This window comes from Dipodomys spectabilis, unplaced genomic scaffold (genome assembly GCF_019054845.1).
Source record: "Dipodomys spectabilis isolate Male_0828 unplaced genomic scaffold, ASM1905484v1 ptg000053l, whole genome shotgun sequence".
NCBI classification, from domain to species: Eukaryota; Metazoa; Chordata; class Mammalia; order Rodentia; family Heteromyidae; genus Dipodomys; species Dipodomys spectabilis.
The window spans coordinates 68,602-85,647 of NW_024870730.1; the positions used below are offsets into that span (position 1 = coordinate 68,602).

Here is a 17,046-nt window from a genome sequence, read left to right on the forward strand (position 1 = left end):
ATAATAAGTCTTTCAAATATGGTCAAATAAAAGGAACCTTACACTTCCACATCAAAAGTAGCAATGCCAATTATTATTAACCTTTCTTTAAAAAATACATTACTACTTTGACCTGTATAGAAAATCAAAAAGCTTACTCATCTGCTAAAGCAATTATGCAGATTAAATATTACACATAATGAAATGAAAGCAGAACATTGTATTCTTTTCTAAGTTATTAAAAAAATCTCAAGTCAACGTTGCTGAAAAGAAAACTTTCCTTATTGTGAATAGCACTTCTTGGAGTATGTGGTTGGGTCAAAAGACATGGAAGATTAAGGAGAACAAAGACTATAGTCACTACCCTAGAGGAAAAAGAATTTTTTAAAAGGAGGTAAAATGAGAAATCATAAACTAAACAAAACTCCAAAGCTGTATGTATACACCCAATGTATATATCAATCACATAAGCACGCACTTCAGATGCTCATAAAAGTTATTTTATTCACTCATTACTAAGGACTAAAATAATTTAGTCTGAATAAACACCTCCAGACTAGATTCCTTCATTCCTTCAAAATAGTCACTAATATAAACAGTATTTTATATAACTATTTAATTAGATGTTATATACTCAAATGATTATTTCATACAAATACTAAAAATGAATTAATGGCAAATAATTTATCTCACTACCCTCTCCCACAATAAATAAGAAGCTACTTCGTTATCCTCCTAGTATATTGTGTGTGTTTTAAGGGAAAAGGTACTAAATATATGATAGTTTTAGAAGAAACCCACAATTCTTTTATCAACAACAATATTCATTTTATTATAAAGAAGGCTCTAGGGAGGGTGGGGGGAGGATGGGATGGGAAGGGGAAACAAAGGAGGAGGCTACAATGCTTGATAAGAAATGTACTCATTATCTTGCCCATGTAATTGTAACCCCTCTGTACAGTATCTTCACAATAATAAAAAAAATTCTAAAAAAAGGCTCTATATGGCTTTTAAATCTCTTTATTCTCTTGAAAATGAACATAAAAACTAAAAAGAAAAAGTAAGTCTAAAAATTATTTCATTTGAATTTCTAAGAGAACTTTTTTTTTTTTCTTTTTTATTGTGAAAATACTGCACAGAGGGGTTACAATTACATGGGCAAGATAATGAGTACATTTTCTAAGAGAACTTTTAACTGTAGAAGTTTTAAGATAAAACAGTATGTTTACTATTATTAGGTAACTAGACCCTAGAAATTAAAAAATTTTTAAATGGAAATTTCTAACTTTTTGTTAAATGGAATGAATATTTAGCATATTCTGAATCTGGCTCTATCACTTGAGAATTTTTTTGTTTATTATCAGGCAAGCTGAATTTTAACACAATTATAAAAGCATGCACTTTCTCTGTTAAAAAACTAGTATACTTGTAATTAAGGCATCATCTTCAAACATAACATCTTGTTACAAAAATAACATTTTTCACAAAATGGTTGTAACCTTATACAAAAAGGTCAGAAATAGGGGCTGGGAAGGAGGTAGCTCAGTGATAGAGTGCTTGCCTTGCATGCTTGAGGCCCTGGGTTCGATTCCTCAGCACCACATAAGCAAAAAGTAAAAAAGCCAGAAGTGGTGCTGTGGCTCAAGTGGTAGAGCTAGCGTTGAGCTTAAGAGCTGAGGGACAGCGCTCAGGCCAAGTTCAGGCCCCACGACCGGACCCAAAAAAAAAAAAAGTCAGAAATAAGCAAATTCTCCAGAGTGATGACACCATATTCTGAATGTTAAGCATGTTAATTTCATTTCTTAAAATCTTTACAAAGTTTGCATTTTTAATTTGAAATAACCAATTAAAGTTTCCAACCTAAAAACACTGTCAGAAAGCTGGGCAGCAGTGGCTCACATCTGTAATCCTAGCTACTCAGGAGGCTGAGATCTGAGGACTGCAATTCAAAAACAGAAATCCATGAGACTCTTATTTCCAATTGACCACCAAAAAAGCTGGAAGTGGAGCTGTGGTTTAAGTAGAAGAGAGCTGGCTTTGAGCAAGAAAGCTAAGGCACAGTGCCAAGGTACTGATTTCAAGCCCAAGGGCCAGGACACACACACACACACACACACACACACACACACACACACACACACACACACACGCACACACACACAACATTCTTTTTTTATAAGCCATATTCATAAGCAAAAATAAATCTTGACCTAATCCTTATACAAAAACTAGTAACTCTAAATGGATCATTGATATAAATGCAAATTGTAAATGCACTAGAGAAAACATGGTAAGGAATTTTTTTCGGTGGTACTGAGATATAATCTGAGAACCTTGAGCTTGCTAGGCAGGTACTCTACCACTTGAATCATGCTCTCAAAAATTCTTCAACATGACATCAAATAAAAAAAATTTTTTTTTGAAGAGTCAAGCTAACACAGTGGCTACAAAGCATAACTTATAGCTCCTGGTCAGCCCAGACAAAAATTCAGGAGGAGATCCCTTCACATTCAATGAAAGTCTGGAAATAGTGGTACATGCCTGTCATGTAGGCTATGGAGGCATAAACAGAAGGATTGAAATCCAGACTGACTGGATATAAATAGTACACCCTATCTCAAAAAATGATTAACACAAAAAAGACTGAGGCAGGGTTCCAGTATTAAAGTGCCTGCCTAGCAAGCATGTAGCCCTAAGTTTAACCTCCAGTACCACCAAAAAATGAAGAAAAGAAAAGAAACAAATTTTGCTCTGGAAGAGATATTTAAGTGATTGGAAAGATAAGTCACAGAAAATATTTGCACATCACATATGTTGTATCCACAACATATATAAAAAACTCTCAAAGTGCAACAATAAAAAGACAAACAATTCAGGTTTTTTTTTTGGATCCGGTCGTGGGGTCTGAACTCTAGGCCTGGGCACTGTCCCTCAGCTCTTCAGCTCAAGGCTTAGCACTCTACCACTTCAGCCACAGCGCCACTTCCGGCTTTTTTTTTCTGCTTATGTGGTGCTGAGGAATCGAACCCAGGTCCTCATGCATGCAAGGCAAGCGCTCTACCACTGAGCCACCTTCCCAGCCCACAATTCAGTTTTTTTAAAAAAGGGAAAGACACAGACATTTAACCAGAGGATATAAAGATGACATCACATGTTCAACATCAGTAGCTATTTGGGAAATTAAAAGTAAACCATGAGCCAGGCCCTGGTGGCTCACACCTGTAATCCTAGCTACTGAGGAGGCTGAGTTCTGAGGATCACAGTTCAAAGCCAGCCTGGGCAGGAAAGTCCGTAAGACACTTATTTCCAATAAACCACCAGAAAACTGGGAAAGTGGCACTATGGCTTAAGTGGTAGAGTGCTCATCTTGAGCTGAAGAGCTCAGGGACAGTGCCCAGGCCCAGAGTTCAAGCCCTATGACACACCCCACCCCCCAGAAAAAGTAAACTATGGCAATCACTGCATAGCTGTTAGAACGGTCACAATTAAAAATATAAACACAAAAAACAGAGTGACAATACCAAATACTGGCCTAGATAAACAGCAGGTAGAACTCTTAATGTAAAGCTTGTAAGAATACAAAATAGCACAATCACCCTGGAAAACAATTTGATAGTTTCTTAATAAAATTAAGTAAATACCAATGACCATAAAAGCCAACAATCCCACTCCAAAAATACAAACTAAGGTTCACACAAACCTATGAAAATCTCTGTATTATTCTGTTCCAACTACTATACCTGGAAAGTATACAAAATACCCCTTCAACTGATGGATATAGAATGTCACATCTTCCTAATGGAACACTACTCAGCAGTAAAAAAAAAAAAAAAAAAAAAAAAGGATGAACTACTTATATACTTAACATTTTATGTTAATTTGAAAGGCTTTATGCTGACTGAAAATCTAATTTCAAAAGCCTACATAGTACATGATTCCTTCTTATGCAATTTACACTAAGACAACTAAAATGAGAAAGAACAGGGCTGGGAAGGTGGCTCAGTGGTAGAGCGCTTGCCTTGCAGGCATGAGGCCCGGGGTTCGATTCCTCAGCACCACATAAGCAAAAAAGAAAAAAGCCAGAAGTGGCGCTGTGGCTCAAGTGGTAGAGTGCTAGCCTTGAGCTGAAGAGCTGAGGGACAGCATCCAGGCCCAGAGTTCAGGCCCACGACCAACCAGATCAACCAAAGGGAAAAAAAGAGAGAGAGAGAGAAAGAACAGGCTTGTCAGGCATTATGGGCAAGGGATAAGTAAGAGGACAATAGACTATTCTGAATACAGATTATAGTGGTAACTACATGAATATGTAAACATTAAAATTTATGGAACTGTGTTCCAAAAACGAACTGGCCATATTGTATACTTGAAAGAAATAAATGCAGTCAACATTCCAAACAAAATGTACACAAATAAACCAGTGTTTCTTTCTTCTTTTAACAAGAGTTAACCAGAATTCTAGCTTTCTAGTATTTTAGCAAACAAAATCAGTATTATCATCATCATTATTACCACCACCACCATTATCATCATCATCATCATCATCATCATCATCCATACTAGGGACTGAGACCAAGGCCTGTGGTGTATGCCTGGGAACAGCTTTACCACTGATCTATATCCCAAACCCTAAAATAATTATTTTAAATGCTTTAGAAATTATTGAGTATGAAAGTATCTTACATGGATAATTAAATAAAACATGCCAGGAACCTATTAAATGATACAGGACCTAGACTACTAGCTACTAGTAGCCTCTGAGCTACTAGTAGCCAAATTTAGGAAATCTGAGCACTAAAAAAAAAAAAGCCAATAACACTAAACAAGCCAATGGTGGGTGGCTTATGCCTATAATCCTAGCTACGCAGGAAGCTGAGATCTGAAGAATGAGATTCAAAGTCAACACACAGAAAAGTCCTTGAGACTCTCCAATTAACTACCAAAAAAAGCTGGAAATGGAGCTGTGGCTCAAGTGGTAGAGCGATAGCCTTGAGCATTTAAGCTCAGCGACAGTGTCCAGGGCTTGAGTTCAAGCTCCAGGACTGGCACACACATAGAAATACACATTTTAAACCTTTGAGGAAAATAGAAAGGTATGGTTCTGATTAACATAATTTAAAAAATAATAAAATGATGAGAGAGTTAACTATTTCCTCACAAAATATATACTAATTATAAAAATGAAAATAATTGTAAAGTGAAAAGGCTTGGTTTATGCCATCTTGACCATGAAGTCAAAGCTAATTATCATTACAAATGTGAAAAGCTCAAAACTGTGTGCCACTTGAAAGGAGACAGAGTGAACACAGCATTACTTCAGGATATTCTTGCCAAAGGTGAAATACCTCGTAATTACAAAACAAACTAGTATGCAAACTCACTCTGAGCTGGATTCATCTTGGTGTTGACTAGCTCCTGTAGCCCTTAGACATAAATGGAAAGTAAGATAGAAAGGATTTTGTTAGAGTCAAGTTCAAAAAATTTAGCATAGTACTTCTAATTTATAGGCAATGCAGGAATAAGAGAAGCAAGTTTAAATACACTGGAATGACATGACATATTCTTCAAGACAAGCAGTCTAGGCTCCTCAACAAGTTCATGTCATGAAATTACACAGGTGCTGTTCTAGGTGAGAAGAGATTTAAGACATGCAAAATGGAAATAAAAGTCATGTTCTTCAACTGGATTCTGGTTTGAAAAAGAAGGATATAAAAGAAAGTTTTAGAGAACAAATTTTAGCATACAACTGGTATTTTTGGGGTGCTATTAGAGAAACTATTGTATTAATTTTATAAAGATGCTAAAGTATTATGGCATTTATAATATACTATTCCCTAAAAATGTTTCGAATTATTTATCAGACATCAGTGTATATGAGTGTCGAGCGCAACATTTTTCCTACTTTCTTATATTCTAACAACTTCACAACACAAAGTAAAAGTAAAATAAAATGATAGGAAGTAACAATACTACATAAGGTATCAGGAAAAACCAGCATAACAAATTAGTCCAAGAGCAGAATTCTTGAAATCCAGTAAAATACAATAAAATTATATATCAATGAAATTGATAAAGCATGAAGAAAAATATAGGGAAAAGTAAGCAAATGAAAATATAAGAATCCACAATATTTTGTAACTTTTCATAGTTACTCTAATAACCATGAAATCTAAATTTAAGTTTTATTGCCATTACTAAAACCATGCAAGGACATAGAGACATAGTTAACATCTTCCAAAGAATTCAAGAAAGTTATCAAATCTCTCTAAAGTCTGTAAAGTTAGGGAATTAAGTCATTTATGAAGCAAAACATTGTTCTATTGCCACATCTTGTTTTAACACTATCAAATTTTGGATTCTCATTGTTTCCGTTTCTATTCAGAAGTCTCCATGTTTATTTGAGTATTTTATTGCATGTTGACACTGTTATATAAAAAGTGGGATGTGGCACTTGGGATTAGCAACCCAAGTTGCAATTTAAGATTGTTAATGCTACTAAGAAAGATTACAGGCTTTCCAAACTTTTAAAGTTGGAAATCACTAAATAGCAAGTATATCAAAACCTTAACCAAAATAAGATATTCAATAAGCAACAGCACTGGAGTAGTTATTCACTTCTGACCAGCACCACCTTCTATTTTATCATACTATTCCTTTTACTAACCCAACTGCAAGAATTCTTTTAACTCCACTGCAACCTACCCCATATAAGCCTAACTACTATGTCTTCACATATTCAGTTCATATAATATCATTATCATAATAACTGTTCTCTTCATCTTCAGTATCCTTGCTTCTCTCTGCCATTCTCAACTAGGAAAAGCCCAACTGGATAAATCCTTTGAAATGTCTATTTCACAGTTCAAGCCATGAAGTAAACAATGTAGAAAAAAAGTCACTTTATTTTAAATTCCTGTATACTAATCTAAAATGGGTCTTTGGTACAACCTGGAATTCTTTTTCCAGTGTATACCTTTTTCCTCAGTAAGACCCAACCCTCCTTTTCTACTGTCACTCTCACTTCAGAACCTAGCTGCAAATTTCATTAAACAAATAATTAATAATGGTAAGAAATCTCACCTTTGCGACTACCTAACCAGGTATATCCAAGGCAGTACCCTGTGCTTTGCCCAAGTTTTGAACAGTGCGCAGTCTATCTTCAAAACTGATTCTACATTGTGGTTTAAACTCTAGTCTTCACATTCACTTTAAGAATCAACCCAACAACTGTCCTCTCTCCTGCATGATAAATCTTTCCTTTACTGGATCATTACAAACCAGCACATAAACATTCTATAATTTCATTTTCTGTTCCCACTTATTGGAAAATTTCACTCCAAAACTATCTACTTACTATCTTTGATTCTTCTTCTTTCCCTCTGCTGAACAAACACCACCACGTAAGTTTACATTCCTACCAGCAACTTCACTAATGACTTCCATATTGCTAAAGAGGGTCATATCAGTAGACCTTGATCATTTTATTATCAGCATTACTGACAACTCTTTGACCCTCCCTTGAAATTCTTTTCTTGTCTTCCAAAACAAAATCCTCTTGGGAGTTTCTTCCCATTTTCCTCCTTCTTGGTGCCCTTTGCATTTCCTCCTCCTCTATGATGGAATCCCCCTAGGTTCAATCATATTTTATGCATACTTGCTCTGATTGTGATCACATTCAGTACTATGGCTGTTAATTCCATCTTTCACTCAATATTGCTCAATTTTTACCTGTAGCCTTAGAACACTGTATCATGCATTCATCTGCCAAATTTATACCTCCACTTGTATGTTCATTATGGACCTCTAACTTAAGTATTTCCCAAACCATACTTTTGATTTACTACTCCTTTTGTAGTCTTCCCCATTTTGGTAAAGGATCCCTCCATCTTTCCTGTTACCCAGGCCAAACAAACCTTGGAGACATCCTGGACTCTTCTTCTCTCACAGTCCACATCTGATCCATCAGTAAATCCTGCCGTCTCCACCTTCAAAACATATGGGAATTTTCGCTCACTACTTCCAAATCTACCACCCCAATCCAAACCACCACCATCTCTTTCCTGAATCAGTGGAAATGCTTTTCCTTATTGATATTCATCTTGCATCCTTGCCTCTCCAAATAACACTATGATACTTTAAATGATATTAGGATTTGGATCTAAAATGTTGCCCAAAAGTTCATGTGTTGAAGACAAAGTACAGAAGTAGGGCTTGAGAAGTGATTGAGTCATAAGAACTTGAATATCATCAGTGGACTAATCCACTGACTGATTTATAGCTTATGAGGTATTGGGGGAGTAGTAGAAACTTCAGGAGGCCTTGGACCTTTCTTCCCCACTACTCCATTTCCTAGCAGCCATAAGGTGAGCTTTGCTCTATGACATGATGCTCTACCACACCACAGGCCCAGAACAATGGAGGTAAGAAACCATGGAATGAAACCTCTGAAACTGAATACCTTTCTTATTTAAACTGATTTTCTAAGGTATTTTTGTCATAATGAGAAACACAAGGAAGTAAATCAGATTATTTTATTTTCTAACATAAAGTTTCTGTGACTTACCATTTTCTCTATAATCAAAGTTTTTATAATGGTTGACAAAAATCCCATATAATACTATCTTAATGCTTCCATTCTCAGCCTCCACCACTCTCCCTCTTATAGATTCCAAACGAGAAAACACATAAAACATTCTAGAAGTATACCATTAAATATTGAATCTAATCTTTGCCTTGTATTTGCAGATAGTGTTATTACTATTAGTATTATCAACATTATCATTTGTCTGTAAGCAGAGAACCAACTTAACAGTAAGGGCATCATTAAGCTTTTACCCATATTCATGGACTTCTTTTATTGCCATACAAAATGAATTCCTAAACATGTGTATACAAGTGGAATTTGTTCTTAAACCAGTGCCTTTTCAACTCAGTGGGAAGGTAGGGACTAAACAACAAATGCTATAATGATAATGAGGTTATTAGCAGTCTTGAAAGTAGATCCTCTCTTCAAAAATAAGTCATATTGGAAAGATTTTTCAAAAAACCAAAATGATATAAAAAATATAGATAACTGGAGTGTACATAGCTTTTCTGGGTGCTAAGGATTAAATCCGGGGCCTCACATGTGCTGTACCAGAGAACTACACACTCTGCCCCATATAGTGCAGCTTTCATTTATTTTGACAAAAGGTGTTGCTATATAAAGCAGGCTGGGATTGTATGTACAATCTTTCTGCTTCAGCCTCCCAAGTGCTAAGATAATAGGCATACAATATCTAGTCCTTAGAATGCTTTAACTTTGTAGGGCTGGAAAGTGAGATGGAATTCAAACTTGGGTAGCATCAGGGAGAGTCACAGACTAGTTTCTATAAAAAGTTCAAAACTTCTATTATATTTTTAAATGATTATTGCTAAAACTAAAATCAATCTTCTCACAAGATAAAAAAATAGAAATAGTATTTGTTCCAAAATTGAGATAAAAGCCACACATTTTAAATGTATAAAGAGAAAACATGTCAATAACAAGTAAACATCAATAATATTAAAGGCTAGCACACAAGAAATGTGCAATTTGTAGAAGAAAAAAATGAAAACATAAAAATATACTCAATCTAGAGTATTCAAAAGATGTGAAGAAAAACAATGAGATACAAATCTCTTATACTATGTAACTGAAAAAGTTAATAAATAAGACTCAATGAGCTGTTTCACTTTTGAAGGGGTTGTATTTTGACCCTAATTGTTCTAGACAGCAGGTGATAAGTATCAAAAAAAATTTTAAGTATCTATTTAGAATTTTTACTAGTATTTAATCTAAGGACAGATTCAAATAACTTTTAAAAATGTACACATAAGAATTCAGTAGAACTACTGATAAATTTAAAATACAACTAATAATCTAAATATCTACTAACAGCACTGTTCATTTAAATTAAATCTTAGTATATTTTTACATTGGGAATTTATATAAGCACTAATTATTGGCATGAAGTAGTGATTTATTAAGTGAAAAAAAATTCTAAGTTTCAAATAGCATATATTTTATAATTCAAACCTATGGTTATGATTACTTTAGTTAATTATACTGCTTAGATTTCCTATATGTGAGTTATCATATACAAGCAAAGTAGTTAGTGTATTTTCACAGTGAAATGCTACTAAACTTAGGATATACATTTCTGTGTGCTGGGAACTTCAGCTACTCATTTATGGTCTCAGAACAGTCTAGAGAAAAGGATGGTCAAGGGACTGTTCAGTGACTTATGCAATAATTTATGAGTTTAGTATATTCTGTGGTATCAGACTATATTTTTGACATATTCTATTCAACTACATGGTGGTGGCATTTTTCTTTTGCCTAAGCTATATAGACTCTTTAACATAAACAATTAAGAAAAATTTAAAACTCTTTTCCAAATACAACAAACTAAGAACTTTCCCAGGTAAAATAATTACCTATCTCCCTTTGGTTTTCTTTTTTGTAGTGTCTTCCCTTTGGGTCTTCTTTCACTTCCTAAACAGGGACTCCCACCTGGTCCTGTTACCCGTATTGATTCAAGGCCTTTGGAAGATTTCTTAAATGTGAATTCCACTGGTTCTCCTTCTTTTAAACTTCTAAATCCTTCCATGAAAAGTTTACTCTGTAAAAAGTAGGGAGACAAGGAGAAAGAGAGATTATGATGATAAATTACTGCTAAAAAGATTTGCAAAGCAAGTTACAAGTTGTCTATAACAAAAGCATAGTTTTCTTTAATCTCTGAAATGTATACATTTAATGTTTATGATGTCAATGCTGACAAAGAGAGAATAAACTACTAACATGTTTTAAAAAAGCAATTTGGTCATACAAAAGTACAAGGGGCTAGGAAGGTGGCTCAGTGGTAGAGTGCTTACCACCCATGTATGAGGCCCTGGGTTCGATTCCTCAGCACCATATAAGCAGGAAAAAAACAAATGGTGCTGTGGCTCAAGTGGTAGAGGGCTAGTCTTGAGCTGAAGAGCTAAGGGACAGTGCCCAGGCCCAGAGTTCAGGCCCCATGACCGACAAAAAAAAAAAAAATTTAAAGTACAAATTCTTTGACTTAGCTATAAATAAACTTTTTATTTTTCATTGAAAATAGACTCAGCAGTCTGGTAAAAAAAATTACAACCATCAAATGTTCATTAAATCTCACTGATAAAATAAATTATAATAGAGCCATATGATATAACATTATTAAAGCATTAATTTTTATTTGAGATCTATATACACTGACATAGGAAGAGTAAAAAAAAAATTAACAAATGATATGTCACCATAATGCCATTTCATAAAGTTGTTAAAAGAAACATTCTTCTTTCTATTGAGATAGGGTACAGAACAGGACAGTAAACCACATAAAATCATTTTTACCAGTTCTGTTTGGGAAGATGATGAAATCTCCTAGATCTTCTCTACTATACTTTTTGAGCTTTTTACAAAAAATGTTGACTTTTATCATTTGAAATATAGTTTATTTTTTGCAAAAACTTATTTCTAATTAAATTATAGCCTTGGTTTCAAATACTCATTGTCTTTTTCAATATTAATTCCTTTATCAACATGAATACACTGCTTCAAAATATACCAAAAAATATTTTTAAATGATTAACTTATATACTTAAATCCCTTTGTATATACTGTAAAAGCCTTTCCTGAATTCAAGGGCCAATTCAGAAATTAAACTTTGGGGGGGGCAAGTAAAAATAAAGTTCTTTATTTATAAAATTGTCTTGCTATTGTTATTTCACTACAGAACAGAAAACTGCCAAATATAGTAGCTAAATACAGTGGTTCCCCACACCCACAATTTCACTTTGTTTGAGTGGCCTGAAGTCAACAATGATCATATTTAATGGAAAATTTCAGAAATAATTCACACATTTCAGATTCCATGATGTAATCTGTAGCCATCCCACTCAGAATATGAATCATCCCATCATCCCACCACTTGCCCATATTAATAAACAACCATACTGGTTATCAGATCAACAGGTTGTTCTCTACTGGTTACAGGCCTGATAGTACAAGAATACTGATGCCAACAATTCATACATACATAAAAGTAGCTATAAAGTACTTCCTTTAAATGAAAGGCAAAAGTTCTTAATAAGAAAAGAAAACCATATGCTGAGGTGCTAAGAGCAACACTAAGAACAAATCTAGACAGGTACCTGGGATTCAAGCTTTTGGGAGGATTATAAGGATCTTCAGCCCAGGAAAAAAAATCATTTTCAAAGTCATCTTAACCAAAGAAAAATTACTGGACCTAGTAGTACACCTATTACCCTAGCTACATGGAAAGTGTAAGATCTAGGTTGGATGAGGCATTAACAGGAGACCATATTTGAAAAATAAATAATTAAAAAGGGCTAGGTTCTTGGCTCAAGTGGTAGGGCTCCTGTCAATTAAATGCAAGGCTAATTAAAAGCCCAGAAGGTGGAGGGAAAGGGGAATTCATGCTGGTTTTGCTTCAGTACTTCAAATTACAGCCACTATGGCTAACAGGTGCTTAGTGAAAAAGGAAATTACATTTTTTTTATTTATTTAGAAGAAAACAACATAGCATGCATACAATTTAGTATTACAATACCTTCCCTAGATCATCCATAACCTGCTGGACATCATACAATGCATATCCCACAAATAAAGGAAGATTGCTAAAATTGTAATTAAAATAATTACATGGAATAAATTAAAACAGTATTTCAAAGTTTAATGAAAAAGGAGAGTACTCGTTGTGAAAGTAATTCATGAAAACAGTTAATAAATCTACTTTTTTATAGCAGGTCATTGAACATAATGAAATTCTTCACACTGAGGTCTAAAATTTGACAGCTTCTTTTCTGCTGTTTGATGGTATGTAGTGGGGGGAAAAGAATTACAACTGCCTACACTCTTTAATAAATCATCATTTCAAAAGTTATTTCAGCTATTTTAAAGCATCTCTTCTATTTTCTGTACACCAACTCTTGCATTTATTTCTTTCCTCTTTTCCCATTCAAGGTAGAACAGATTATTTCTTTTAAATCAGACAACACACAGTTTAGCTACTCAAATAATAAGAATGAAGGAACAGCAGCTTTAATTATAGATATCAAATATTTATATATTTTATTCCTAAAACAAAATTTGTCACTTATTTATCTTCTATTATAGTGTACATTCACCTTCTTTTGATTTCATTTTCCATCATTAAGATTTTTTATAACTATCATTTGTAAGTAAACTGCTTTTCCAAATTTAAAGTAAAATTCTGGTTATTTTTCATGATACTCTGTAAGAATACTTTTATTTCATCATACATGTTCTTCCTGTATGTAAGACAATTTAGGTAGATAAACTTGACAATACATAATTAATATGTACTACAATGTATGGCAAAAAAGACAAGAGCTCCCAGAGAACATCTCTCTTCGCTATTAAACGAAAAGAGCTAAAATATGAGTTACTAAAAGGTGAAGAATTACCTAAATATATTTTGTCACAAAAATCAACTGAATTTTTATTAAGGAGTCCTCTATTTTTCTAGTCATATTGATTCTACTGCTTATTTGTAACTAAACTATTTATTGAATCCTGTCCATTTTTACCTCACAATTTTTTTCATCTCTACCATTCATATCACTGGAATACTATTCCCCTATTTCAGGCCCTAATATACCCTACCAGGATAAGTATACTCATTCTTGCATTATTTCTACATCATCTCCTCCCTGATCCACAGCACTCTCCACAGCTGGCCATTCTCTCTGAATACATTAAGTTTATTAGTCTCTATCTCAGAAATCTGTAAATACCACTTTCTTAGATTTTGGATGAGATTGTTTATACCCTTACTTCTATCTAAACAAAACAAAACAAAAAACCTTCCTTTAGTAATACCAGCTTGTATGAACTTCCATGAAGATCATCTCACCTCATCTAGATTATTCTGGTTAGAGCAACACTCCCCTATTCATAGTTATCTATGAAAATCTTATTAAATCTTCAAGGCATAATTCAAATGTTTCCCTCAGTTGCCCCAATCTGATCATTCTTTTCTCTTTCACTTGATTTTTTTCATGTAGAGATTATAGTGCATTGATGTACTATGCAAATAATTACATACATCTTCCACATGTTTTACTCCTTTGGAATTATCTTGTAATTAAGGCTAAAGAACGTAGTGTATATCTTAGTATTTTACAAAGGGCCTAATGCAATTCTAGGTTTAGCACCAGTGAAATCAAACATTTTTTAAACTCTTATTTAAAAAATAAATAAATAAAAGCATGAACCAAGCTTTATAAGTGACTTTGCTCACGCAAAGTGAAATTGTGTGGATCTTACTTCTGCTATAAAAAATAAATTCTTACTGGGCACTGGTAGCTCACACCTGTAAATCTAGCTAATCAGGAGGCAGAGCTTTAAGGATCATGGTTCAAAGTCAGTGTTGAAAGGAAAGTCTATCAGACTCTTATCTCCAATTCACCACAGAAAACCAAAAGTGACACTGGCTCAGATAGAGCACTAAACTTAAGCAAGAACTCAGGGGCAGTGCCCAGGCCCTGAGTTCAATCCCCATGACCGACATTAAATAAGTAGATTAATTAACTAATTCTTTTATGCTTAAGGTCAAGATGACACTCACTATACTTGATTTTTCTGGAATAAAATGTAGATAACACTGTAATAGTTTAAGGTAGTAAAGCTATCCTTCTTCTGACTCCACTCAAAGCTAGTATGTATTTATTTTCCTTGTTTGTCCTTTCTTCTACGCATTTTAAGGAAACATCACCCATACTCAATATGCCTCATGATGTTCCAACCACCTAATTAATGAATGCAAATTAATGCCTACCTAGACAAGTTAGGGCCTTCTGGTGTTTAGACTTACCTTTACATCTGTCCCATTTACTTAGACAAAATATAGGAAAGTCATATGGAGAATAACTACCACTGAGTGAAAAAGTAAACAAAGGAATGACCAAATGAATGAAGAACATTAAAAAAAAAAAAAAAAAACTGCTAACAGCTGGGCACCAGTGGCTCAGATCTGTAATCCTAGCTATTCAGGAGGCTGAGATCTATCTAAAGATAGCAGTTCAAAACCAGTTTGGGTAGGAAAGTACAAATGGCACTGTGGCTCAAGTGATAAAGTGCTAGCCTTGAGAAAATGGAACTCAGAGATAGCACCCAGGCCCAGAGTTCAAGCCCTAGGACGTACAAAAGCAAGACAAAACAAAACAAACAACAATAGCAAAACAAACAAAAAAACCTGCTAACAGCATAGTGGTGACTCAGGCCTGTAATGTTAGCTGAGACTGACATCTGAGGATCATGGTTCAAAGCCAGCCCAGACAGAAAAGTCTGTGAGACTCTTATCTCTAATTTAATACCAAAGAGCTAGAAGTGGAGCAGTGGCTCAAGTGGGAAAGTGCTAGCTTTGAGCACAAATAGTCAGAGACAGCACCCAGGACCGAGTTCAACCTCCAGGACTGGCAGGAAAAAAAAAATAGGCTAACACGCCTAAGAAGGAGACACTGTTATCAGCTTACAACGGAACGGAACAAAGCGATTCTGACCATAAGCTAGTTCAACTAACTCCTTCAATCTATGCTCTTCCTATTCCAACATGTAAGATTTCCTTTCCTCTTACTTCCCTTTATTCCAATTTTTTTTTAATTTGTTGTGGCACAAACATATTACATAGTCATTAAAATATGGATCTTCATTTTTCCTTACTATTCTTTCTCTCAATTGCTTAAGAGACATGACAGAAATGTGGAGTCAAATGAGAATAGGACAAATGTATACTTTATTTGTGTATTTCAATCCCTGGGTAGAACTATTTACTGTATTTTTTACCTGTCTCTTTGACCTATGTTTTTCCTTTTCTGTAACAGGATCAGGAAGACACTTAAGTTTTGCTACAGTGTAATCCTGTAGCAAAAAATGGAGGTAAGAACATATCTCCTTCCTTAGATAACATAAGCTGACTTCTACTTCAAAAGGGTAGGTTGAATAGATGTGTCTTCAAAATGAGAGTAACAGGCAATGGGTTCACAATAAGGAAAAGAAAACAGAAGAGAGAATTCTTGAAGTTAGGATGCTGACTAAAAACTCAGTTGAAGGAGCCATATCTACCTTATAAAACTACCAGATGGGACTGCAACTCTGGTAAGAATCAGCATTTCTAACACAACTGCAAAAAGCCTTTCTCATACATTATATATGATGAGTGACATGAACAAGCTTGCAAACAGAGGGTAAGTTAGGAAGGTTTACATTAGGGTCAGTGTCCATGTCATCCACCCACCTACCTACACTCATGAAATCATAAATCAAGAAGTGCCTCAAATCCAACAATTTAAGGCCTTTCACCAAAGAAACGGAAGAAAACATTTATGTAACTAGTACATTACTGAATCCTGCACACAAATCCCTACTCATTTTGAAAATTAGGAGACCACTGCTATAAAGGCTGGTTCCCTACCCATTCAACTTTACAGAACTCCCATCCCTCATTTTTACTAGCCCTTATTGATATACCTGGAGAGCACTTGTCTGGTATGCACAAGGTTCTGCTTCAACTCCTAGCAACACAGAGAGGTGGGGGGAGGGAGAGAAATGAGAGGAAAAAAGAGAGGAGGGAGAGAAGAGACAGATATACTAAGACTGGCCACAATGCTCAAATGCAAATGGCATCAGAAAAATAAAAATGAAAAATATTATGGAAACAAATGGATGGGTTAATGTTCAATGTGAACCTTGCTTCTCCTACTTACAAATTCAAGCTGCACAACCAGAAATTCTAAAAAGAAATAAAAAGCAATGACAACAAACCACCTAGAAACCAAACCACAGTCCCCTTATCTACAAACTAATATTACCTAATATCTTCTAGGAATAAAAACTACTTGCTACAGTTATTGTCCCAAATAATCAATGTAAAATGTCTAGAACAGTGCTTAGCACAATATTTGGTTTATATTGTTATTCTTTTAAGCACCCAGTATGCTCTCCTACCTGAAGGCACTCACATGTATTAAGGTTCTGTAACCAGC

At 34.6% G+C, this 17,046-nt stretch overlaps 1 protein-coding gene across 2 annotated transcripts in view; it reads right to left on the reverse strand.

Annotated features, from left to right (window-relative positions):
• The window catches only part of Lin28b (lin-28 homolog B), a 77,107-nt gene that overhangs the window by 22,757 nt on the left and 37,304 nt on the right, over positions 1 to 17,046 (reverse strand). Inside the window, exons 3-4 of one of the 2 annotated variants that reach the window (XM_042679606.1) lie at positions 10,435 to 10,619; positions 7,890 to 7,961 (exon numbers count right to left, since the gene is read on the reverse strand). In XM_042679606.1, the coding sequence (XP_042535540.1) occupies positions 7,890 to 7,961; positions 10,435 to 10,619 (257 nt within the window). The remainder of the gene's footprint in view (positions 1 to 7,889; positions 7,962 to 10,434; positions 10,620 to 17,046) is intronic. The other variant, XM_042679607.1, reaches the window with a different exon arrangement.